This window comes from Sapajus apella, unplaced genomic scaffold (genome assembly GCF_009761245.1).
Source record: "Sapajus apella isolate SASKATOON/1434 unplaced genomic scaffold, GSC_monkey_1.0 scaffold61, whole genome shotgun sequence".
NCBI classification, from domain to species: domain Eukaryota; kingdom Metazoa; phylum Chordata; class Mammalia; order Primates; family Cebidae; genus Sapajus; species Sapajus apella.
The window spans coordinates 2,379,863-2,405,525 of NW_022437001.1; the positions used below are offsets into that span (position 1 = coordinate 2,379,863).

General features: G+C 35.3%; 1 protein-coding gene and 1 long non-coding RNA gene across 6 annotated transcripts in view; one reads left to right on the plus strand and one right to left on the minus strand.

The window, feature by feature from the left end:
* Nucleotides 1-25,663, plus strand: part of LRBA (LPS responsive beige-like anchor protein) — a 726,864-nt gene that overhangs the window by 308,022 nt on the left and 393,179 nt on the right. For all 5 annotated transcript variants that reach the window (XM_032246531.1, XM_032246532.1, XM_032246533.1 and 2 more), the window contains one exon: nucleotides 22,701-22,867. In XM_032246531.1, coding sequence (XP_032102422.1) covers nucleotides 22,701-22,867 — 167 coding nt within the window. The remainder of the gene's footprint in view (nucleotides 1-22,700; nucleotides 22,868-25,663) is intronic.
* LOC116529049 overlaps nucleotides 5,370-25,663 on the minus strand; it is a 20,793-nt gene continuing 499 nt past the window's right edge. Inside the window, exons 2-3 of the long non-coding RNA XR_004259353.1 lie at nucleotides 21,585-21,588; nucleotides 5,370-5,649 (exon numbers count right to left, since the gene is read on the minus strand). This is a non-coding gene — a long non-coding RNA (uncharacterized LOC116529049). The remainder of the gene's footprint in view (nucleotides 5,650-21,584; nucleotides 21,589-25,663) is intronic.

Sequence of the window (25,663 nt, forward strand, 5' to 3'; positions counted from 1 at the left end):
ATCATTGCTCATCTAATTATCTATACAGTGGTCCTTTTTCATTTCTCATCTTCCTTAGTCTCTGCAGTTTTTGACTGATGACAAACCCTTCCATTTTGAAATTCCTTTTTTGCTTGACTTTCTTGGTGTTTTTCTGATTAGTTTTTTATTTCTCATGAATCTTTTATTAGTTTTATGTCTCATGCCATTTCTTTTGCTTTTTTAAAAGTGTAGGTCTTGGCTGGGCGTGGTGGCTCATGCCTGTAATCCAAGCACTTTGGAGGCCAACGCGGGCAGATTACCTGAGGTCGGGAGTTTAAGACCAGCCTGACCAACATGGTGAAACCCCGTCTTAAAAAAAAAAATGTCTTTCACAAGAATATTTTCTTTGTATTTTTAACTTTTCTGTGTTGTTTTAACAATCTGTGTCTACCTTATCTGAAACCTTTAAATTGAAGACATTAAGTATTTAAAATTTTTCAATCTATTCATTTAGTTTCTTTTATAGGTAATTTAAAATAAAAAAAATTACAAGAAGGCACAAAGTGAAAAATCTCCTTCTAATCTCTTACAGGATGCCTTCTACCACCTTACCCTTACAGAAAACCACTGTTATATGAATTTTTTCAGGGTTTCTTTATGCACATACATTCAAATAGAAATACATATTCCTATCCCTCTTTCTTTATATGAATGCTAGCGTATTATAAACAATGTTTTGTATTTTGCTTTTTAGACTTAATTTGATTTTCTGAAGAATTTTTATACTTTGATCAACAAAGTATGAATGTTTCCTCATAGAATGTGTTATGAAACATTGGACTTTTGTTACATGCATAGGTTGTATAGGGTATTGTGTGGTTTTAATTTGTATTTCTCAGTGTAGTTTTAAACTACAGTTTTGGTTTTTCATGAGTGAATTTGATGATCTTTGAACCTTTGTATTTCCCTTTCTGAGAATGTGTCCTTTACAGCTATTCCATTGGATTGTGTCTCTTTTCTTACTGATTTTGTTTTAGAAGCTCTACGTATATTAAGGAATCAACTCTGTGATATATGTTATAATTTTTTTTTTACTGATTTGTTTGTTTAGTTAGTTATGATGGTTTTTTGTTGCCCTGCAGAAGTTTTTGTTTATTTATTTATTTTTATTTTTTTGAGACAGAGTCTTGCTTTGTCGCCAGGTACCAGGCTGTAGTGCAGTGGTGCAGTCTTGGCTCTCTGCAACCTCCGCCTCCCAGGTTTAAGCAATTCTCCTGCCTCAGCCTCCCGAGTAGCTGGGACTACAGGCGCTCACCACCATGCCCAGCTAATTTTTGTATTTTAGTAGAGACAGGGTTTCACCATGTTGGCCAGGATGATCTCGATCTCTTGACCTCGTGATCTGCCCGCCACGGCCTCCCAAAGTGGTGGGATTACAGGCGTGAGCCACCGCTCCCGGCTGCCCTGCAGAAGTTTTTGTTTGTTTGTTTGTTTGTTTTGAGACAGTCTCACTCTGTCACCAGGCGCCAGGCTGGAGTACAGTGACGCGATCCCGGCTCACTGCAACCTCTGCCTCCTGGGTTCAAGCAATTCCCCTGCCTCAGCCTCCCGAGTAGCTGGAACTACAGGCCCGCGCTACCACGCCCAGCTAATTTTTTGTATTTTTTAGTAGAGACGGGGTTTCACCATGTTGGCCTGGATGGTTTCGATCTCTTGACCTCATGATCCGCCCGCCTTGGCTTCCCAAAGTGCTGGGATTACAGGCGTCAACCACTGCACCCTGCCAGAAGTTTTTAAAAAATGTTTTGTTGTTGAATGTGTGGATGTTTTCTTTTATGGAAGTTGATTTTTGCTTGATAGGTGGAAGGATCTAATACACACATAGATTATAAAGGAATTCACATGTTTCTTCTAATATTTCTATGGTTTTATCGCTTTAAATTTTAATATTTATTTTTTTGGAATTTACTATGAACTCTTGAGAATCTAACCTTGATAAATTCATACAAATATAACACATTTTACATGTAATTTTTACATGTTTATGGGTTCCATCTTGATATTTTCTTGTGTAAGGGTTTGTATGACTTGTATGTATCACTTTTCTTATCACAGTCATGTGGGAGAAACAGTTAAAGGCTGACTTTTCACTACCTTTTGTTTTGTTATGGATATTACAGTAGCGATTTCTGGATTATATTCTTCTTGTACACCTTGTATATACATGTAACCATTAAAAATGTTTTGAAATTATTGGTATCTACTCAGGGAAACAGATATTATATGTTGACTTCTTTATAAATGGATCTGTTTTATTGTAATTTCAAGATCTAGTATAGGCTTGGAACATAGGAAGCTCTCAAAGAATTGCTGAATGAATAAAGTTGTCAGTAATAGAAGACATACAATAGGATTAATAAAGATTTCCATACCTAGCTAACATAAATTTAGGGAATCAGTTTTTTAATGTGAGAGCCTATATTCTTTAATATTAAAATAATGTTTTGTTAAAAATCACCTTCTGTTTATATCCTAGTAGAGACAGCAAGTAAGAAAAGTAGTAATCATTACGTTCCCTAGCATTGCTTACTGGATTGTCACTGTTTTTCTTAATGAGCATTTAATGATGTATAAAGGCAAATAGTATATATATTTTTTGAGACAGAGCCTTGCTCTGTCGCCCAGGTTGGAGTGCAGTAGTGCAGTCTTGGCTCATTGCAATCTCCATGTCCAGGGTCTAAGTGATTCTTATGCTTCAGCCTCCTGAGTAGCTGGTAATACAGGTGCCCACTACTGCGCCTGGCTAAATTTTTTATTTCTAGTAGAGACGGCTTCACCATGTTGGCCAGGCTGGCCCTGAACTTCTGACATCAGGTGATCTACCCACCTTGGCCTCCCAAAGTGTTGGGATTATGGGTGTGAGCCACCATTCCTGATGGGAATTTAAATCACTATGAAAATTATTTCTGAAATTACAATTTGATGGTTGAAATATGGACTTTGTATAATAGTTGGATTTTTTTTTTTTTTGAGACGGAGTTTCGCTCTTGTTACCCAGGCTGGAGTGCAATGGCGGGATCTCTGCTCACCGCAACCTCCGCCTCCCGGGTTCAGGCAATTCTCCTGCCCCTGCCTCCTGAGTCGCTGGGATTACAGGCACGCACCACCATGCCCAGCTAATTTTTTGTATTTTTAGTAGAGACGGGGTTTCACCATGTTGACCAGGATGGTCTCGATCTCTTGACCTCGTGATCCACCCGCCTCGGCCTCCCACAGTGCTGGGATTACAGGCTTGAGCCACCGTGCCCGGCCAATAGTTGGATATTTTTGAGAGTTAAAAGTTGCTTTTTGTTATTATGAGTAAAAACCTTCTAAATATCCTACAATCTACTTTCGCTTTTGTTAAAGCGATCTTTATTTTGTAGCTTTTATGAGACTTAAGAGCATACATTTAAAATATTTAATTACACGTAAGTTGTAAAATTGTTTGCAATCTGTAGTATATGATAGAAAGCACAGATTTGGGATTTATAAGAACTAGGATTTAGGCTTCGTCCTGCCAGTAATTAACTATGTTGGATAGGATACTTAATTTCTTTGTAATAATATAAGGTTCCTTAAATGTCTTTAGTCCCAAATCTGGAGCTTTTAATATTTTTATTCTAAAACATAGGTAGTAAAATAGTATTAGTTACTTGGAGTCTCACCTATGTAATTACCTTGGTATTTCCTTTTCATCCACTTTTGTTGATGATTGAAACAAAATCTTGAATATATATTATTTCTGTTTACCTTGCTCTTTTCTACTGACTTTGTAGGTTTTTTCCTATGTGCATGTGAAATTGGTAAAGTGCAAAATGTCTTGAGCTGTGTAAAGATTAGTTGAATGACAAAGTTTTTTACACCTTTTGTCCATTGTCTCTTTTTTCTCATTACTGAATTGAATTTCCCATTTTGTTTCTTGTTAGTGTGGTTAAAATACAGTGCAAATGAAATCTTATAATACTGTTCTTACTAGCTTTTAAAATAAACTCATAACTAGAAAATGGTGCAAAATAATTTTATGGGAACCTGCTGTTTATGCTTTCCTATTTGCCTTTTCTTCTTTATTCTCCTGCTTGATTTTCTCCTAATTTTTTTCCTATAGTTTTCTGTTTCTAGTTGGCCGTCTCATCTTAAAAACCCTCAGTGAGAAGAGGGATGCTGAAAATCAAGGATAACTTTTTGGAAACTAAGAATACCACTCCTTTGCCCAGGACGGTTCTACCTCAGTGATTAATGTACCCCTTTGTCTTCCCACATTCCTCCCCTGATGTATGGTTTGTGTTTATCACTTTTGTCATTTAGTGAAGAGATGGTGGATTGATAGATTTCAAGTCAGCATTCATAGCCTGATAGCAAAGTATTAGAATGTCAGTTCTCATCCTAGTTTTGATATCTACTACCATGGGGGTTTTGGACATTTTAGTTAATGTCTTTATTTATATTTCTCCATCTATAGGGTAGGAACTATGAAATGCTAAGCTTAACAATATTTGCTTTAATTATACACAGTCATGCACCACATAACAATGTTTTGGTAAATGATGCACCATGTATACAATGGTGGTCCCATGAGATTTTAATGGAGCTGAAAACTCCTATTGCCTATTGACACTGTAGTTATTGTAATGTCATATTGTAACTCATTACTCACCTGTTTGTGGTAAGGCTGGTGGAAGCAAACCTACTGTGCTTCCATTCGTATGAAAGTACAGCACGATTACATGATACTAAATGACTATGTATTTGGTTTATGTATTTACTGTACTATACTTATTTCAGAGTGTATTCCTTTTACTTATTTTTTAAAAAGTTAACTGTGGAACACCCTCAGGCAGATCTTTTAAAAGGTGTTCCAGAAGAAGGCGTTATCATCATAGGAGATGACAACTCCATGCATGTTTCTGCCCCAGAAACCCTCCAGTGAGACAAGATGTGGAGGTGGAAGGCAGTGATATTGATTATCTTGACCCTGGGTAGGTCTCGCCTAATGTGTCTCACTTTTTTACAAAATTTAAAAATTAGAAAAATAAAATTAAAAAATAGAATAAAGTTTATAGGCCAGGCACAGTGTAATTCCAGCACTTTGGTAAAAGTAGGAGGATTGCTTGAGTCCAGGAGTTTGAGACCAGCTTGGGCAACATAGGGAGACCTTTTCTCTACAAAACATAAAAAAGTTAGCCAGGGGCCTAGTGGTACACCCCTGTAGTTCCAGCTACTTAGGAAGCTGAAGTGGGAGAATCACTCGAGCCCAGGAAGTCGAGGCTGTAATTAGCTGTGATCGTGCCACTACATTCCAGCCTCTATCTTGCCAGAGCAAAGAAACAAAAAAAAAGTTATAAGGATATAAAGAAAGGAAATATTTTGTCAGAGCTGTACAGTGTGCATTTTAAGATGTGTTATTACAAAAGAGTCAAAAAGTTTAAAAACATTAGTTTATAAAGTAAAAATGTTACAGTAAGCGAGGATAATTTATCATTGAAGAAAATATTTTTTAATTATTTTAGTATAGCCTAAGTGTGCACGGTTTATAAAGTCTACAGTAGTGTGCAATAATATCCTAGACCTTCACATTCATTCACCACTTGCTCACTGACTCACCCAATGTTACTTCCAGTCCTGCAAACTCCATTCATGGTAAGTGGCCTATACCATTTTTTGGGGTTTGTTTTACACCCATTTTTTAACCATACCTTTTCTATATTTAGGTATACAAATAGTTGCCTTTGTGGTATAATTGCTTACAATATTTAATACAATACAGCTGCATATATTTGTATGGCTCCTAGGCTATATATAATCTATGGTGTTTATCCTCGTTGTTAAGCCATGCATAACTGTATATACAAATGTAAATTGTAGCATTTCTGTTTTCTATCATTGTTATTTTCTTCACCTTAGATAAAAACAGTATCGATAACTATGAGAGATAAAATGCAGGCTGAGTATCCCTTATCCAGAATGCTTGGGAACAGGTTTCAGATTTTAGTTTTTTAAGATTTTGGGGCCGGGCGCGGTGGCTCAAGCCTGTAATCCCAGCACTTTGGGAGGCCGGGGCGGGTGGATCACGAGGTCAAGAGATCGAGACCATCCTGGTCAACATGGTGAAACCCCGTCTCTACTAAAAATACAAAAAATTAGCTGGGCATGGTGGTGCGTGCCTGTAATCCCAGCTACTCAGGAGGCTGAGGCAGGAGAATTGCCTGAACCCAGGAGGCGGAGGTTGCGGTGAGCCGAGATCGCGCCATTGCACTCTAGCCTGGGTAACATGAGTGAAACTCCGTCTCAAAAGGTTTTCAAATTATAGCTATTCGATTTTGGAATATTTGTATTATATTTACTGGTTGAATAGCTATAATTTGAAAACCTGGAAATCCAGAATGCTCCAGTGAGCATTTTCTTTGAGGGTCATGTTAGTGCTCAAAAGCTTCAAATTTTGGAGCATTTTGAATTTTGAATTTTTGGATAAGGGATACTCAACCTGTACCAGTAGAACCAACTGACAAGTATTCTAGTTCTTTTTAATATCCAAATTGCTATAGTTTGAATACCCAACCAATGAGAGACCACATGATTACTCTGTTGCAGTTTACCTTAGGTCTGACTACTTAGTTGGATAAAATTGTTTACTAGTTTTGGCATTGCCATTCACTAAACCATGTGAAGTAAGACACCACTGCCACACCTTTACATCAGGATAATAATGATGTTTACCTGTACCTATGTTATGAGGAATAAATGGGACTTGATAAATCTAATGTAGCTATTAGTCTGAATCCATACGAAGTGTTCAGTAACAACTATTTTTTTCTTCTAAATAATCTCTGGGAATTGAATGCTTACATGTGCCACAGTGAATCTAAGACTCTTATCCCCAGATTCCTATCCACACTACTGCTGGATCGCATTATGTCAGAGCTGTGGAGGATACCTCTTCCCATCTTACAAGCAACTTTTCCAGGCAGTAGCTGTTTTTCTTTATCCTGTTGTCCAAAGCATGGACATAAACTTCTGCTTTTCTCTTTTGTGGGCCTTGCAATGATAGAAAGGCATAACAATGCAGAAGAGAAAAACAAAACAATACTAGATATTGCATCTCCTAGGCTTTATAGGCCACACTCTTGAATAGGCAGTTTTCTCTTGACCATCTCTCCTTCTCTCCCCAGGCCTTCTCCCTTTGCATGTTGCAGAGGCTAGTTTAGCTTCCCCACAATGAGAACTGTTTTGACCAGACTACTTCTAGAGTTGAGGCTCACCTGCTTCCACTCTTAGAGAAGAATCTTGGCTTTTCCTCAGTCCAATGTTACCCTTTTTTTCCTGCCTCAGGTTGATTGAAAATGGTACCATCACATTTTTTTAAGAAAACTCTAACCCCAATTTATCATATATGTTCTGACTTCTACAGACCTGGACTAGGCAGTAATAATATTTTTCAGTTTTCATATCTAAAGTCTTGTGTATTTAGTCTGGAATACACTATTTTTAGAGATTCTCCCATGATGTGTTTTACCTTGTCTTATTCTCAACTTTAGCTTTTTGAAAATGGCCAGGTTAAAAGAAGGGCCTCAATATTTTCTGCTGTTACTCTTCTTTAGGTATCTTTTGAACGTCATATTCTCACCAGATAAGGCATATGTATATGCATAACATATAATAAGAAGTAATTTTTGAGCTGTTTGTGAATCTAAAGGACCTATCCTGGTGGGATAAAGGAAGACCACCTAAAAGTGAATTGATGAGTCTCTGCAAATTGTTAAGTGATACTGCACCTGGTTCAAAAAGCAGCTGTTTTACTTAGATGTTTACTATTACTATATTACTATTAAAGCTAGCAAGCTAGAAAAAGCAAAGGGTTTATATTTAGGTAAAATTGTCGTTATACCTGCAGACATTGTTGGTCAAATTAAACCCAAACTGGAAGAGTGTTTTTTCATTGTCTTCTCGGTATATTCTTATAAAATATATTTTGAAAACCAGACCTCTTAATGCTATTGAAAATCTCTTCTAAGAGAAGATCTGAATATTCTAAAATATATTTTGAAAACCAGACCTCTTTATCTATTGAAAATGTCTTCTAAACAAAAGGTCTGAATATATCCCTCAGAGATATATCGAGCCTCTGTCTACTCAAGCTTTCAGTTAATGGTATCTCCTGGTTATCTTAACCGTCAACCAGATCATGTACTAATGTAAAGCCTTCCTTTTCTTAATGGATTTTAAAATAAAGATCAATAAGAAACTAAGCTAATTAAAAATCTTTACAGTGTATTTTATACATCATTTGTTTATAATTTAGAATTCTCTCATGTGAAGTTAGAATATTGGCTATTGTTGTTTATGGTTTATTAATACAAAGTAAAGCACTGGATATAAGATCAAGTATTTTATAATATGAAGTATTTTATTTTGCAAAGCAAGTATTTTACATACAAAGCAAAATGGCAGTACTGGAGTTGATAAAATAGTTTCCTTCTATGTATCTTTTTACACTTGTGCTGTTTGTGTGTGTGTGTGTGTGTGTGTGTGTGTGTGTGTGTGTGTGTTTGTGAGACAGTCTTGCTCTGTTGCCCAATGATGTGATCTTGGCTCACTGCAACCTCTGCTGCCTGAGCCTCCTGAGGAGAGTAGCTGGGACTACAGGCGCCCACCACCACACCTGGCTAATTTTTGTATTTTTAGTAGAGACGAGGTTTCACCATGTTGGCCAGGATGGTCTCTATCTCCTGACCTCTTGATCTACTGCCTTGACCTCCCAGAGTGCTGGGTTTACAGGCGTGAGCTACCATGCCTGGCCACTAGTGCTGTTTAAGTGTGGTGTGCTGACCAAATTACTTGTTGGTAATCCATAAAGAGCTGAGTACAGAAATTGAGTATTTAAAAAGTTTTATAGCTTGAATTCTGGCAATGTCATCAAATACATCAGTCCTCAATGTATTTAAAAGGTTTAAAAAAACAAAAACTGGCCCTTCATAACAGGTAGTTTGAGAAATGGTACTTATAACCCAGTTAATATTCAGGTGTGTTGCTATGAAATGGCCTGTGTTGGCAATACATTTGAATGTGAATTAAAGAAATTATAGCATTATAACAATCTTCAGCTGAGAAATACAAATCCAGTTAATATTTTATGTGTTAAATAATTTATGTAAACCTTCAAGGAATAATTCTTTTATGAAGGGAATGGGTAGGAAATATGTTAGTTACCCAAGGAAAATATAAACATGTATCAGGATATTTAAAAAGAGAAGCCTCTTTATTGCGTGTCTCATTCTGTTACTCCTATCTTTGCTTTTAAAAAATGCATTTATTTGAGCTTGTTCTCTTTTTTGGCCTCTTTTATTTGCTACGTTTTATTTTTTCTATCCCTTTCTTCCTGGTGAACAGGTACTTAGCTTTAATTCTTCTGTGAAACTCTCCATGTGTGTTTTTTTTTTTTTTAACTTTTTTGAGTCAAGGTCTCTTCTGTCACCCAGGCTGGAGTGTGTGGTGCAATCTTGGCTCACTGCAGCCTCGACCTCCTGGGCTCAAGCAATCCTCCCCGCCCCCAGCTTCCCAAGTAACTGGGACTACAGATACATGCCACCATGTGTAGCTAATTTTTTTTATTTTTTATATTTTTGTAAAGATGGGGCTTTGCCATATTACCTAGTCTGATCTTGCACTCCTGAATGCAAGCTATTCATTTGCCTGCCTCAGCCTCCCAAAGTCCCAGGATTACAGACATGAGCTGCTGTGCCCAGCCTCTCCCTGATTCTTAATAGTTCCTTCTTTTTCTCTCTTTCCAAGTATACTGTATATAACTCTTTGAGCAGTTATCACATTGTTTATTTCTATCTCATGTCACATTTATTTTACTAAACTACTCTGAGATGCTGGAAGACAGACTATTTGTTATGTAATTTGATTATGTCACAATTAAGCCTATAATAAGTTAGGTATTACTGTTATATGACTGACAATGTTCTAATTGTTTTACGTCTATTCTTGATCCTACTGAAAAGCATACCACATCATCACCTTTTTATGTGAGGAAACTGAGGCACAGGGTTTCAAATAACTTGCTTAAGCATGAATGTGTCAAAGCCAAGAGTTAAAACTTAAGTCATCTAGCTCTAGAGTTGGTGCTCTTAACTACATTATTATGATTTTTATACATAATTGCTTTTCTCTTTCTGGCTTTCATGCTGTTCTTGAACTACTTTTATTTGCATTTTTTTTTTTCTTTTTGGTTTTTGAGACAGGGTCTCACTCTGTGACACAGGCTGAAGCAGTGGCCCAATTATGGCTAACCGTAGCCTAACCTCCTGGGTTCAAGCAATCCTCCCATCTCATCTTCCCAAGTAGCTGGGACTACCAGTGCATGCCACAACACCCAGCTGAGTTTTGCATTTTTTGTAGAGATAGGACTTTGCCATGTTGCCCAGGCTGGTCTTGAACTCCTGGCCTCAAGAAATCTGCTCACCTCAGCCTCCTGAAGTGCTGGGATTACAGGTGTGAGCCACCATGTCCAGCCTTGTAAGTGTAAGATTTACCTATTTGTAGTAGTAAATATATTTACTCATAAGTAGAAAACCTTGTTAATATGACTAAAAGACTCTAGTTTTTTATGCTCTAAAAAATCCATTGGTTAGGTAGAGTTAAAAGATGATAGGATTTGCTTAAGATCCTCTAACTCATTTGTACATTAGCAAAAAGTAAAGCTTAAGAAATTAAAGCTTCTTAATTTTGCCTCTCTGTGTAACCATTTATACATAATATTTTGTGAAGGTATACAGTCATCCCTTTGGATCCATGGGGAACTGGTTCCAGGACTAATGCAGATCAAAAATTGGTCAAGGCCTTGTGCAGTGGCTCACACTTACAATCCCAGAACTTTGGGAGACTCAGGCAGGAGGATCACTTGAGACCAGGAGTTTGAGACTAGCCTGACCAACATTGAGAGACCCTGTCTCTGCAGAAAAATATTAGCTGGCAATAGTGATGTGTGTGTGTAGTCCCAGTTACTCATGAAGCTGACGTGGGGGGATTGTGTGAACCTGGGAGGCTGAGGCTGCAGTGAGTTGTTATGTCACTGCACTCCAGCCTGGGTGACATGTGAAACCCTGACTCTAAAACAAAATAAAACAATAAGTTTGATTGAATCTGTGGATGTAGAACCTGAGGATACAGAGAGCTGACTCTTATTTTTGTCTCATATTATAATTGTAAAATATAATTATTTGATATCAACCCTATCCTTTGCTTACATTTTATGTTGTTATAATTTTCTTGAACACAGATACCAGTCACATTTTACTTTATTTTCCAAACAGATGTATGATATATGTTTGCATTGTTGAAGGATTCACCTTGTGTTTTTGGAAGATGCTTACGTACTTATGGGTTTTATTGTTAATAAGTACTCTAAAGAAATAATGAAAACAAAATATTATGGGTGGATTTGACACACAAGTCTTCTTAGTGGTAGCTTGTTTTTACAAATATTATATATACTTCTCTTCAGAGTTCTCAGAAAAAAATATAAAAGCATTTTGAGACAAGTTTTTTATTACTGAAAGTGTAAAGCAAAAGAAAAGAAGAATGTATATTAATCTTCAAATTATTTAAAAATATTGTCCGAGGACTATAGTTGGTAAAGATAAGAACCCAACATGTTTTATCCAGTCTATTAAAACAAGAAGAAATGGAAGAGATACTTTGATAAGTGTTCTGCCTGTTTTAACCTTGAATGCTGTTATGGGGGTGCAGGGAGAAGGGAGGAAGGAGATGCTGCTCTATCTGTTTCATTGGCTTAGGCGTTTTCATGCTGGGAGAAATCAATAGTTTGAGTCGTTGTGTGACAGAGAAATCACTTCAGAATTAAAGTTGGCTGTCACACATTGTCATTGGTTGACTTTTGTTTGCTGTTGAGATTTTTAAGCTTTCATTTTTCTGTCCTTTCAATGAGTCTTTCTGAGGTTTCTGTAAATAGCTTTCTTTTCTTTTCTTTTTTTAAAGATCATACTTTAAATCTAAGGTAAGGGATCAAATACAAAGATTTCCAAAAGTGAATACTGAGAAACTTCTTCATGTATTGTCACTGAGGTGATTTCACTTTTAAATTATTTTCAGTGAGACAGGTAGTTTATAGTGTGAGTACAGTGTAAGTATTTTGAGGCAAATTGAGAGGTAAAGTACTACACTTAAATGTGTTTAGCAGAAGCAATGCTTGGTTAACTAAAAATGTAATAATCTGTTTGTAGCCATGTAAAAGAAAGAAGGTCCTGACATCGAATGATATACAGTTTGATTCCGTTATATAAGAGTCACATCTTACTCTAAACAGTGACTGCATCTGTAGAAAGCAACTGACCAAACAGGGAGCAAGTAGAAGAGAGACATTTTTTTTTTTCTTTTATGTCCTTATTCTTTGTTTTTAAAAGCAAGTGTATATTTATTTTAAAAGTCTTTAAAAGAGGTTTTAAATAGAAAACTTGTGAGACCAACACACATAAACTGTTTAATTAACATTAAACATTATTAACTTAGGAAAATGGCTTGTTATTTTAGCATTAAATTGTTTGTAATTTATTTTTATTTTAAAACTTAATGAGAACTTAATTGCAAACTTAATAAAAATTTGCTTTTGACAACTTATTTCTTAAAAAACACATTACTCTGGGCTGGGCACGGTGGCTCATGCCTGTAATCCCAGCACTTTGGGAGGCCAAGGTGGGCAGATCACGAGGTCAGGAGATCGAGACCATACTGGCTAACATGGTGAAACCCCATCTCTACCAAAAATACAAAAATTACCTGGGTGAGGTGGCACACACCTGTAGTCCCAGTGACTCAGGAGACTGAGGCAGGAGAATCTCTTGAACCTAGGGGGTGGAGGTTGCAGTGAACTGAGATTGCACCACTGCACTCTAGCCTGGCGACAGGGTGGGACTCCGTCTCAGGACAAAACAAAACAAAACAAAATAAAACAAAACATATTACTCTGAAAACCTAACTTTAGAAACAATGTATATTTAACATTATTAATTTTTCTGTGATACTGAAACAAAGAGTTTGTGAGTAGTCTTCTAGCCTTCCAATCACAACCCCTTTCTCCTCTGTTTAGGTAACCACTGTTCTGAATCCTATGATTGATATTTGTTTTTGTTTTTTCTTTCAAAACTTAAGTATGGTTTTTTTTTTAGCACTATAATGTCTTGCCTAATTTTTGACCCTTATATAAATGGAATTATAAAATATGTATTTTAATCTGGAATTTTGATTTCAACATTATGTTTCTAAAATTTAATTATATTCTAACAATTTTCAATTCTATTTTCATTACTACATAGTATTCCATTATATAGAGACTGCTAGCTGTTCATTATCTCTTTGTACTGTTGATAAGCAATTGGATTATTTCCAATTTTTAGCTACTGTGAATTTGTACATTAGTTTTTAAATAATCTCTTTTGTTGGGTTGTTTTTAGTGTTTAGCTATTATGAATAATGTACTGTGAACATTTTATATGTTTGGTGCACATCGTCATGCATATAAAATGTTCATATTTTCACTTTTAATAAATATTGGCACACTATCTTGCGAAAGTGTATACCACTCTGCTTCAGTGTAGAGTTCTTATTGGTCAGCATTCTCATCAACAATTGACTGGTGATTTTTATATTGGCATTCTGGTAGTTGTATGTTTATTTTGAATTTTTAAAAGAATTGAGTTGGCCAGCATGATGGCTCATGTCTGTAATCCCAGCAGTTTGGGAGCCCGAGTTGGGTGGATCACCTGAGGTCAGGAGTTAGAGACCAACCTGGCCAACATGGTGAAACCCTGTCTCTACTAAAAATACAAAAATTAGCCAGGCTTGATGGCCTGTAATTCCAGCTACTTGGGAGGCTGAGACAGGAGAATTGCTTGAACCCAGGAGGTGGAGGTTGCAGTAAGCCTAGATCACACAGCTGCACTCCAGCCTGCCTGGGCAACAAAGAGCAAAACTCCATCTCAAAAAAGAAAAAAAAAAGAATTGAGTCTATTTTTTCTCCTGCTTGTTATATATTATTTATTTTTTACTTTTGTGATCTACGTGTTGTTGCTCTCTTACCCAGTTTCTTATTGGTTATCTGTCTCTTCCTCATTGATTTGTAGAAGGTATTTACCTATTTGCTATATGAGCTTATTTTTTGGTGTGAGTATTTTAACTGCTTTCTCTGCCTATGCCTTGTCTATTCAGTTTTTAAAAACTTCTTGCTGGGTGTGGTGGCTCATGCCTGTAATCCCAATACTTTGGGAGGCCGAGGTGAGTGGATTGCTTGCACTCAGGAGTTTGAGACTAGCTTGGCCAACATAATGAGACCTCATCTCTCCAAAAATAGAAAAAATTACATGGGCTTGGTGATGTGTGCCTCTAGTCCCAGGTACTTGGGGGATTGGGATGGAAAGATTGCTTGAACCCAAGAGATTGAGGTTGTGGTGAGCCAAGATCACGCCCCTGCACGCTAGCCTAGGCAATAGAGTGAAATCCTGTCTGAAAAAATAAACAAAAGCTTCTTAAATAAATTTTATGGAAGTATAGTTTGTATGCAATAAAATTTTAAATATACTGTTTGAGGAGTTTTGATAACGGTTTATACCTCTGTCACCATTACAATCAAGATATAGGAAATTTCTGTCATCCTAGAGAATTCACTTGTGATCCACTGTGTCCAGCTCCACTCCATGTACTCATATGCAATCCCAGACAACCAGTGATCTGATTTCTGTTATTATAGTTTCATCTGCTATAAAATTTTATATTAATAGAATCAAGCAGCAGGTACTCTAGATTATTTTGGTCAGCGTAAACTTTTTGCTATTTGTTTACATTGTTGTGTGTATTATTGGTTTTTTTTAATTAAGTTGAATTATTTTGTTTATCCATTCAGCTATAGGTAGATACTGGGTTGTTTTCAGTGTTTGGCTTTTATGACTAAATGCACTAGGGGCATTTTCATGCAAGTTATTTTTGTAGAAATATGTTCTTATTCCTTTTGAGGAAATACCTAGGAGTGGAATTGCTATATGCTATTGTATGTGTATGTTTAAGCTGACAAGAAATTGACAAACTATTTTCAAAAGTAGTTGATGACTTTACGGTTCAACCAGCAAGGCAGATATGAGAGTTCCAGTTGTTTCATGTCCTTATCAGTGCTTGATATTGCAGCTCTTTTAAATTTCAGCTCGTCTAATGGGTGTTTAGTGATAGCTTATTATGATTTTTATTTGCATTTCTCTACTAACTAGTCATCTTCTCATGTGCTTATTAGCCATTTGTGTATTTTTTGTGAAATGCGTGTTCAAATCCTCTGCTTATAATTTTTAATTAGTTTGTCTACATTCTATAAAGAATTCATTTGTCAGTTATATGTATGTTAAATGTGTGGCTTACCTTTCATTTTATAAATGGTTCTTTTAAAGAACAGGTGTTTTAAATTTTGAAAGTTTATTTTGTCAGTTTTCAAATTTTTGTGATTTTCTTCCATGCCTTCTGTTATGCTGTCCATTCAAAGAAAACTGCCTATCCCAAAGTTGTAAAAAAATTTCTGCTGTTGTGTTTTGGAAATGTTATAGTTTTAACTTTTAGATTTATGTCTTTGATCTAGTTTGAATTAAATATTTTTTTGTATGCTGTTAGGTGAAAGAAAATATTACTCTTTTTTTTTCCTTATGTGAATAGCCAGGTGTTTCAGTACCAGTTGTCTCTTCATTTTGTCGTCTCTTTCTTCATCTAATAACCATTGCACTTTATCTCTAGTTTTATAGTATGGCTGGAAGGGTGTAAAGTCATACAACTTTGTTTTCTTTTTTTTCTTTTTTCCTTTTTTGAGATGGAGTCTTACTGTGTCTCCCAGGCCGGAATGCAGTGGTGTGCCCTTGGCTCATTGCAACCTTCACCTCCTGGGTTCAAGCGATTCTCTTGCCTCAGCCTCCCGAGTAGCTGGGATTACTGGTGCTTGCCACAACACCCAGCTAATTTTTGTATTCTTAGTAGAGACAGGGTTTCACTGTGTTGGCCAGGCTGGTATCGAACTCTTGACCTCATGATACATCCGCCTCAGCCTCCCAAAGTGCTGGGATTACAGGCATGAGCCACTGTGCCCAGCACAACTTTGTTTTCTAAAGCTGTTTTGCTATTATTATCTTCTGTTTTGTTTTCTGTTAGATACGGAATCACACTCTGTTGCCAGGCTGGAATGCAGTGGTGTGATCTCGGCTCACTGCAACCTCCTACTCCCTGGTTCAAGCGATTCTCCTGCCGCAGCCTCCTGAGTAGTTCAGATGACAGGCACACATCACCATGCCCAGTTAATTTTTTTGTATTTTTAGTAGAAACGGGGTTTCATCATGTTGGTCAGGATGGTCTTGATCTCCTGACCTCGTGATCCACCCACCTCCACCTCCCAAAGTGCTGAGATTATAGGTGTGAGCCACTGTGCCTGGCCTACCTTCTATTTTTATATACGTTTTAGAATCAGCTTTTCAGTATTTATAAAAATTACTAAAATTTTTAAATTAAGACTGTTGAATATATAAAATCAATTTTTAAAATATTGAATCTTTAAATTTATAAACTGTATATTTTGTATATATAAATTGTATATTCATTTATTTAGCTTCTTAATTTATCTTAGTTTTATTTTTTATAGATCTGTGTACATTTTACAATATAGCTAAGTATTTCATATTTTTCATGCTATTGTAAATTTTTGGAGACAAAGCCTGGGTCTCTCACCCAGACTGGAATTCAGTGGCATGATGTTGGCTTGCTTCAACCTCTGCCTCCTGTGCTCAAGCCATCCTCCCACCTCAGCCTCCCAACTAGCTGGGCCTGCAGGTACATGCCACCTGGCTAATTTTTGTATTTATTTGGCTGTGGGGTTTCACCATGTTGCTCAGGCTGGTTTCCAACTCCTATGCTCAGGTGATCCTCCTGTCACAGCCTCCCTAACTGTGAGCCATGACAGGAATGAGCCATATGCCCGGCCTTGGTATTATTTTGTGTTAAATGTTTGGTGATACAAACATTTTTGATACAAACAGTTTTGTTCACTGATACAACCATGTGGGCCTGAGATTTCTTTGTGGTAAAGTTTTAGTTGAATTCAATTTCTTTAATAGAGAATATGTCTATTAACATTTTCCATTTCTATTTTTTAAAAATCTTTTGGGACTTTAAAAAATTTTATTTATTTATTTATTATACTTTAAGTTCTGGGATACATGTGGAGAATGTGCAGGTTTGTTACATAGGTATACATGTGCCTTGATGGTTTGATGTACCCATCAACCTGTCATCTACATTAGGTATCTCTCCTAATGCTATCCCTCCCCTTCTCCTCTAGCCTCCAACAGGCCCTAGTGTGTGATGTACTTCTCCCTGTGCCTGTATGTTCTCATTGTTGAACTCCTACTTATGAATGAGAACATGTGGTGTTCGATTTTTTATTCCTGTGTTAGTTTGCTGAGAATGATGGTTTCCAGCTTCATCTATGTCCTTGGAAAAGATATGAATGAACTTATTCTTTATTTATGGCTGCATAGTATTTCATGGTGTATATGTGCCACATTTTCTTTATCTAGTCTAACATTGATGGGCATTTGGGTTGTTTCCACATCTTTGCTATTGTGAATAGTTCTGCAATAAATACACATGTGCACATGTCTTTATAGTAGAATGATTCATAATCCTTTAGGTATATATCCAGTAACGGGATTGCTGGGTCAAATGATATTTCTAGTTCTAGATCCTTGAGGAATCATCACAGTATCTTCCACGATGGCTGAACTAATTTACACTCCCACCAACAATGTAAAAGCATTCTTATTTCTCCACATCCTCTCTAGCATCTGTTGTCTCCTGACTTTTTAATGATCACCATTCTAACTGACGTGAAATGTATCTCACTGTGGTTTGATTTGCATTTCTCTAATGACCAGTGATGATGGGCATTTTTTCACATTTGTTGGCTGCATAAATGTCTCCTTTTGAAAAGTCTTCCATATGTAAATAGTTCATATCCTTTGCCCACTTTTTGATGGGGTTGTTTTTCCTTGTAAATTTGTTTAAGTTTCTTGTAGATTCTGGATAGTAGTCCTTTGTCAGATGGATAGATTGCAAAAATTTTCTCCCATTCTTTAGGTTGCCTGTTCACTCTGATGGTAGTTTCTTTTGCTGTGCGGAAGCTCTTTAATTAGATTTCATTTGTCAATTTTGGCTTTTTCTTAGCAGTTGCCTTTGGTGCTTTAGTCACTATGAAGTCTTTGCCCATACCTATGTCCTGAATGATAGTGCCTAGGTTTTCTTCTAGGGTTTTTATGGTTTTAGGTCTTATGTTTAAATCTTTAATCCATCTTGAGTTAATTTTTGTGTAATGTGTAAGGAAGGGGTTCAGTTTCAGTTTTCTGCTTATCACTAGCCAATCGTCCCAATACCATTTATTAAACAGGGAATCCTTTCCCCATTGCTTGTTTTTGTCAGGTTTGTCAAAGATCAGATGGTTGTAGATGTATGGTGTTATTTCTGAGGCTTCTGTTCTGTTCCATTCATCTGTATATCTGTTTTGCTACCTGTATCATGCTGTTTTGGTTACTGTAGCCTTATAGTATAGTTTGAACTCAGGTAGCGTGATGCCTCCAGCTTTGTTCTTTTTGCTTGGAATTGTCTTGGCTATACCGGCTCTTTTTTGGTTTCAGATGATATTTAAAGTAGTTTTTTCTAATTCTGTGAAGAAAGTCAATGGTAGCTTGATGGCAATAGCATTGCATCTGTAAATTACTTTTGTCAGTATGGCCATTTTCACGATATTGATTCTTTCTATCCCTGAGCATGGAATGTTTTTCCATTTGTTTGTGTCCTCTCTTATTTTCATTTCCAAGGATGAATAGTAAAATTAGGTGCAGCCATGACACCTGGAAAGAAAGATTAAATATTGTTTCTATTCATTTACATTTAAAGGGCTAAAATGGCCACTTTGCCTTTTTACTGAGAGTGACTAAATTTCTTCTGAGGAGTTTTCTCAACTTCGATATTGAGTTTCTTCATTCTAGGGTTATACATCTTAGGTTTCTTTAGCAATAATCAAGTATAATTGAATTGTTCTCAAAATGCTTATTTTTTTTCTTTTTAGACTCAAATATTTTGTGGCCATGTTGTGTTGTTATATTATCTAGCTTATATAGTGCTTAGAATAGGAAAACAGAGAAGTTGATATAAAACATAAAAAATCTGCCTAAAATAAAGTTGAATAAAGGTTTAGATCTGACTGTTTATGTTACTGACAAATAGCAATTTTTGTTAAGGTCTCTTATACCTCCAGTTAAGCTTTAAATACAGGTACATGTACATACACAAATATGTGTACTACAAATAAGTAATATGTATTTGATCCTAAAGTAAATATTTCTTAACTCTACTTGACTTTGAATGATATATCATGCACAGAATTTATTATTGGTTTTTAAATAAGAACATCTTCAAATTAAATTATAAAACATTAAAAAAATAGTTACAAGTTCATTATTATCTGTATGAAACATTCTTTTTTGGTTTTCTTTTATCATTTGTTTAGGTCAGATGTGACCCTAATGTTCCACAAAGAGACAGAGATTGATAATCAGGAAAGAATAGCCCTTTAATGTGATTTATATCTATAGATTTTATGTCAGATATGAAAAGTTGCTGTTCAAATTGTAAAGAAGGATCCATTAAAGAACACTTTAAACCATTTTACCATTTAGCTTACCTTGAGCCCTTGTTTTTAGAATTATGCCTTTTTGGGCATACTTCAATAGCTTATCAAATGTTTACAAAATATGATTTGATGTTAAATTATAATATTAATAAGAGATCAAAATGATAGGATATTTAATAATGTATTTTCGGGTACTCTTAATAGTGTTTAATATGAAGGTATGTGGTATGTCATAGCATTTTAGAAACCAATGATTTTCCAAATTTCACAAGTAGATTTGAATTTCCTCTTAGGTAAAGTTAGACAAGGGCAGATATGGACATAGTAGAGAATGCTGAACGTTTACAGTTCTGTAAATGTCTTTCATTTTGCACTATTTGTTTTAGTGTATGGTTGGGCTAGATATGAAATAAGCTATAGAATGCTTCTCAGTTCTTCAGTGAGTATATAAAAATATGATATATCAGTTAACATTTTCGTTACAATGAAGTAATTTCCTAGTTATCTTCACGTAAACTACTGCTCTTTCATATATTTCTTAATCTTTTTTTTATTTGCTCAAATTATGTTTTTGACAGACAACTCTTCTGTGGTTTGCTTGGTTAATCTTTTTTAAAAATATAGTATATGAAATTTGCTTTTAATTTCTCATCAATTAATCTAGTTCTCAGAAGGATTTATTTTCTCCACATTATTGGTTAGACTAAATAAATTGTTTGCCCTTACCAGTGTACATCTCTCAGAATTTGTACTCAGGTGCTCTCAAGTACCCTCACAGAAGTTGCCTAGAATCTTCTGATTGGCAGATTGACACAATCTTAGATCTAATATAATCTCCTAATATTGCAGATGAGGAGATTTAGACCTAAAGAGGCAAATGAGTGAATTGATCAAGACTGACAGGATATATTATCAAGGGTGATAATGTAATCTGGTTTTTGTTTTGCTTCCCATTCTTTTAGTCATTCATATAGGTTATGATTCTTCTGACTTTTTTCTATACTCATTCTTTATTTTGGAATTTCTTCAGTCTGTTACTCTTTCTACCTGTATTTTGTACTAGGGTCAAACTCTCTTGCTTTGTCCCTCCCTGAAATTGATTCATGTTTTTCTGACTTGCCTTTGCTTTAAAGGTTTCTTTTATTTACCCCCAAGAATGAATTCTAGAATTCCTTCCTCATTAAATTCAGCTTTTCATCTCCCTAGCATAGTGTTTTGCACAGGCTAAGATATTTGATTCTTTATGCATGTACATATACACCATATCTTTTGGGTTGCTTTTGGTGTAAGGAACAGAAAATCAATTTTTTGGAGTTTTCTATTGGTTTACAATGAGCAGGTGTTTATTGGCTCTTATAAAAGTCTTTAAAAAGTGTCATAGGAAGTCTGAAGGTAGGCTAATCTTTAGAATTTGATTGATCTGGAAGTTCATTATTTCACCTGGAATAAGCTCTATTTTTCTACCGTTTTCATAGTTCTGCTCTCATTTTGGCTGTATCATCAGGCCAGCTTCCCTCATGGTACAGAGAGCTTCCATCACTCCTAGAGTTGTGTGCTGCTGCTTTTATACTCTGAGAGGAAGGAGGAAACTAACTATCCAACAAAAACTTGAACTTTGCCCTAACTATACCAGTTTCATCAAGTGCCTTTCCCTAATCCAGTTTGTCAGTGTGTGTGTGATTATTACCCTGATTAGTTTAGGACAATCAGGACTCCTGTTTGTTGCTAGGGTGGTGGTGGGAGTAGTGTGTGGCAGCAATCTAACAAAACTGGTATACTGTAGGAAAGGCAGGCATGCATCCACATTGTATCTTCTGTATGTAAACTAGTGATATTTGTTCCAACAACAGGTGTATGTTACTTATCTATCAGAGGGTGTGTGTGTGTGTGTGTGTGTGTGTGTGTGTGTGTGTGTGTGTATGTATGTATGTATTTGTGAACTTAGATTTTGAAGTTAAGGGGAGGACTCTAGTAGACACTGTGAATAGAACAAAGGACCACATTTACATCCATCTTTGTTTACTTATTTTAAACAGAGCCTTAAGTACAGCATCACAAACATTACACCACAAGTATCTGAATTCCAAAATAAAGAGAAATAAGCATTTTGGAAACTAGCAATTATAGTGTATCTGATTACTGACAAGTAATTCTAAGGTTTTTTTTAATATACATCTCATGGAAATTAAAATTTAATGTATGTAAATCTCATGGGTATTAAAATTCAAACACAAATTGAATAAATTTGGGCTGGGACCTGAGACTCTGCCTTTTAAATAAGATCCCAGTGAATCCCAGTGCTCTTGGTATATTTTGCTAGGACTGAAAAGACAAAACTGTTTCATGTTCTAAAGGTGTTTAGAACTGGCTCAGTTTACTGTTGTGAGCTGCTATCGTCTCTTTTCTGGCCCTCTGCAGTAGCCTCATTACTGTCTGCTCACTTCACTTTTCTTGTCTTACTACAATGTATTCTCTAAATAGCAGCTGGATGATCATTTTAATATGTAAATTGATCACTTCACTTCGCCAAATTTACCACTGGGATCCCATCACCTTTGAATACAATCTAAACTCCTTACCCTAATACAAATGATGTAGCCCTGGCCTGCATTTTGAAAATAATTTCTTAAGATTATTCTCCTTATTTACTGTATCTCAAGTCCTTTGCAACTTCACTTCATGCTGTTTGTCATACTGGGCTCCTGGTTCTTACAAGACTGTCTTCTCTTCTTGTTGTTCAGGTCTCTACTTCAATGTTTACCACTTCTGAGTATATCTCCTGACTGACTTCAGAGAAGTAAATTATTGTAGGATGTTGTACTGAGATAGCAGATCACTAAATCTCAGTCAGTTAGGTTAATAAGAAATATGAAAGTAGGTTTAAACTTTTGGCTGTTTTGACTTAGGGTAAAGATTATTTCATAATGCATTTTAAAGTTTTTTTCATATTTTTATAATAATTTCTTTTCTATCCAAGTCACTGTGTGCCCAGTATTCTGCAGACAAACGAGAAGATGAGAAGATGTGTGATCATTTGATAAGAGCAGCAAAATATCGTGACCATGTGACAGCAACTCAACTAATCCAGAAAATTATCAACATTCTCACAGACAAGCATGGAGCCTGGGGAAATTCTGCAATGAGGTAAAAGGATACCTTTAGGATTTGGCCACTTATTTTCTGTAGATGGCCTAGGTTTAGATAAATGGCTTTGGATATGATCAAAGCCAGATGAAGAAGAGAGTCATTTAATTTTGTATTTCATCATCTCTATGAATTTAAAGTAAAAGGGAAGGAGAAAATCAGTATTGGTACAATTATGGATCTTTGTAGATATTTCAGTTTCCTCAACTACTTCCAAAATAATATTTGCTTTATCTATTTATTCCCTTTGAAATGAATTATTAAGGGAAGCAGTTAAACTATCTTAAACTATCTTACTAGCTACACTTATAGCCAAATTTATACATGTATAACATTTTGTTTTAAAAATCTATGCTCTCTTTTATTGTTTTTTGAAAATAAGCATATTTTCAAAATATAATTTTGAAAATATAATAAAATGTTTTTTTTTCTTATGTTGCAAATTGCAGGACTGTGATGATAAACTTGGTAAAATGACTCCTTTAAAATTTTAGTCAGTAAATCTACCTTCTTTCAAAATAGCCAAACAGGACATGCTGTTGTTGATTCTACTTTCTAGAAACAAAATAATTAAATTGCTTTTCAAGACTAAGGAACTTGGACAAATTATAAAATTTATCCTCCATGGAATATTTTATGCTACAAATTTCAGAAGCATGTGTTGACTCTTTTAAGTAATGTTAATGACAAAAAATTTTATTTGCCCATTAGAAAACATTATATTTTAATTTCTCATTTTTGTGTAACTTTTTCTAGAAGACAACAAAAACAAATATAGTCAATTACTTGTATATTATGTAGGAATGTAATTTGCTTTCATTTGAGTTTTAATCAACTTTTGTGTCTATCAGACATCAAAATCCAGTTTTAGGAATTGTCCAGGATAAAGAAAACAATTTTAACTTTTAGAAATGTAAGCTTCAATAATTATTCACTAATATAGAGTAAATATGTTATGTGATGTTTATTACAAAGAATATTTACATATAATGAATTATATTTCTGGGTACCTAATTTTTCATATTCAGAGGAAGAAAGGCAAGTCAGTGTCTTGAGGGCAAAAGGAAAGAAAACAGGAACCATGTTTGTTTGTTTGTTTTAATCTTATTTCAGTTAATCTGCAAGTGCAAGAGTGGTCATGGAAATAACATGCATTCATGGGGTCAGTGATCTCTGGTGCTTTATCTTGCAACACATAAAAGCCCATGGAGGGGACAATGGTGGAGTGTTGTATTGAGGGTTTTAGAGCTTCATAGTGCCTTATTATTACAGATTTGGTGTCATTTTGACATCAGATACTGAATAAATCAGGATATTACTCTGATGCATAGCGCTTCACTTGTAGTGGGAACTCAGTATGTATTTACTGAATCTTTTTAAAAAGTTACTTTTTTCACCTAAGAGGTTTTGCCGTTTTAAAATAAAAACCTTTAGATAACTTATGCCAACCGTTTCATGCGTCAGTTTGATGGGATCAGAATTCTTTCTGTTGATAGCTATACCTTTGTATAGCAAAGTGTACATGTGGTATCAAAATGGAAAACATGGTTTTCCTAAAGTGATTTTGGTGTAATAAAATATCTTGGAGAGCTAAATGGACCATGAAATGTATTTATCTGAAAATAATTAGTGTTTCAGTAATAGAGTTGTTCTAAGGCATCAACTCTGTTATTCATTAAGCCAGAAACAATTGAAATAAATTTTGAAATTTTAATATTTCTGGAAATCCACTGAACAAAATATTTTTTACTTTTTCCTCTCAAATGAAAATACCTATCAAATTATTAGCTTCCTAATGTGTACATTTTAAATTCATAACAACAAGAAAGGATGTACCATCACAAAGAAAATTGATAGGATTAAATTAATATTCTCCTCTCTATAAATCGCATCTTACATTTTATTTAAAAACAGTATGTAATAAAGCACATTGCCTGTATGTTGATATTTCTTTTTTTATTATATTTAGTTCTATATCATATTCAACTCTTATTTAGAACACCTAGTTTCTTCCTAATGCATTTTATAAAATTATCTTTAAATAGTCCTTTCCAATATTAATTCCCAATAATGTGAATGTGTAGCTCTTAATGCTCCCTTTAAGGTCTATGTAAGAAAATATAGCTGACAAAAATGTATGCTGTCTCACCATTCTTTGACAGTGGTTAACTATTCTCTGATTTCCCTTGTATGAGGCTTGCATAATCAGCTTGTAAATTATGGACATGGTTGTAATAAATGGGAATAACACAGTGTACTTTGTTCTTCACTTAGCATAATTCTAGAAAACATAAATGGCATTAGAGAGAAATCAGAGTCATACTGTAGCTGTAATGCATTTAACTATCCTAAGCCTGTTAAAAGAAATATGCACAATGAGCAAAATTCTAGTGAATAGGATTAAATTAAGTGTAATTTCTTTGTGTTTTATCTAAAGAATTATAGCAGCATTTTGTTTTTTAATTCAATCATATTAGAATTTTTAAAAATTTCGTTTGTGGCATTTTTTTTTTTTTTATTTTGACCCTCCTTTGGAATCCACATAATTTGCTTGTAGCCATGGTTATGTAGGCCTAATACTTTCCCATTAATGTCATTTATTTTGTTTCACTATTGATGGCTTTTCTAATGCCACACGATCAGTGGGCTGCAATGCTGGCAGCTGGCCTGGGATCAGCAGTGGTTTTAATAAATCACAATCAGACCCATGCCATTACATCAATATTTTTAGTCAATTATAGAGAAGGTCAGGTGCTACATTCAGTATAGGAGCCTCAGCATGTGGCATTTGAGAAA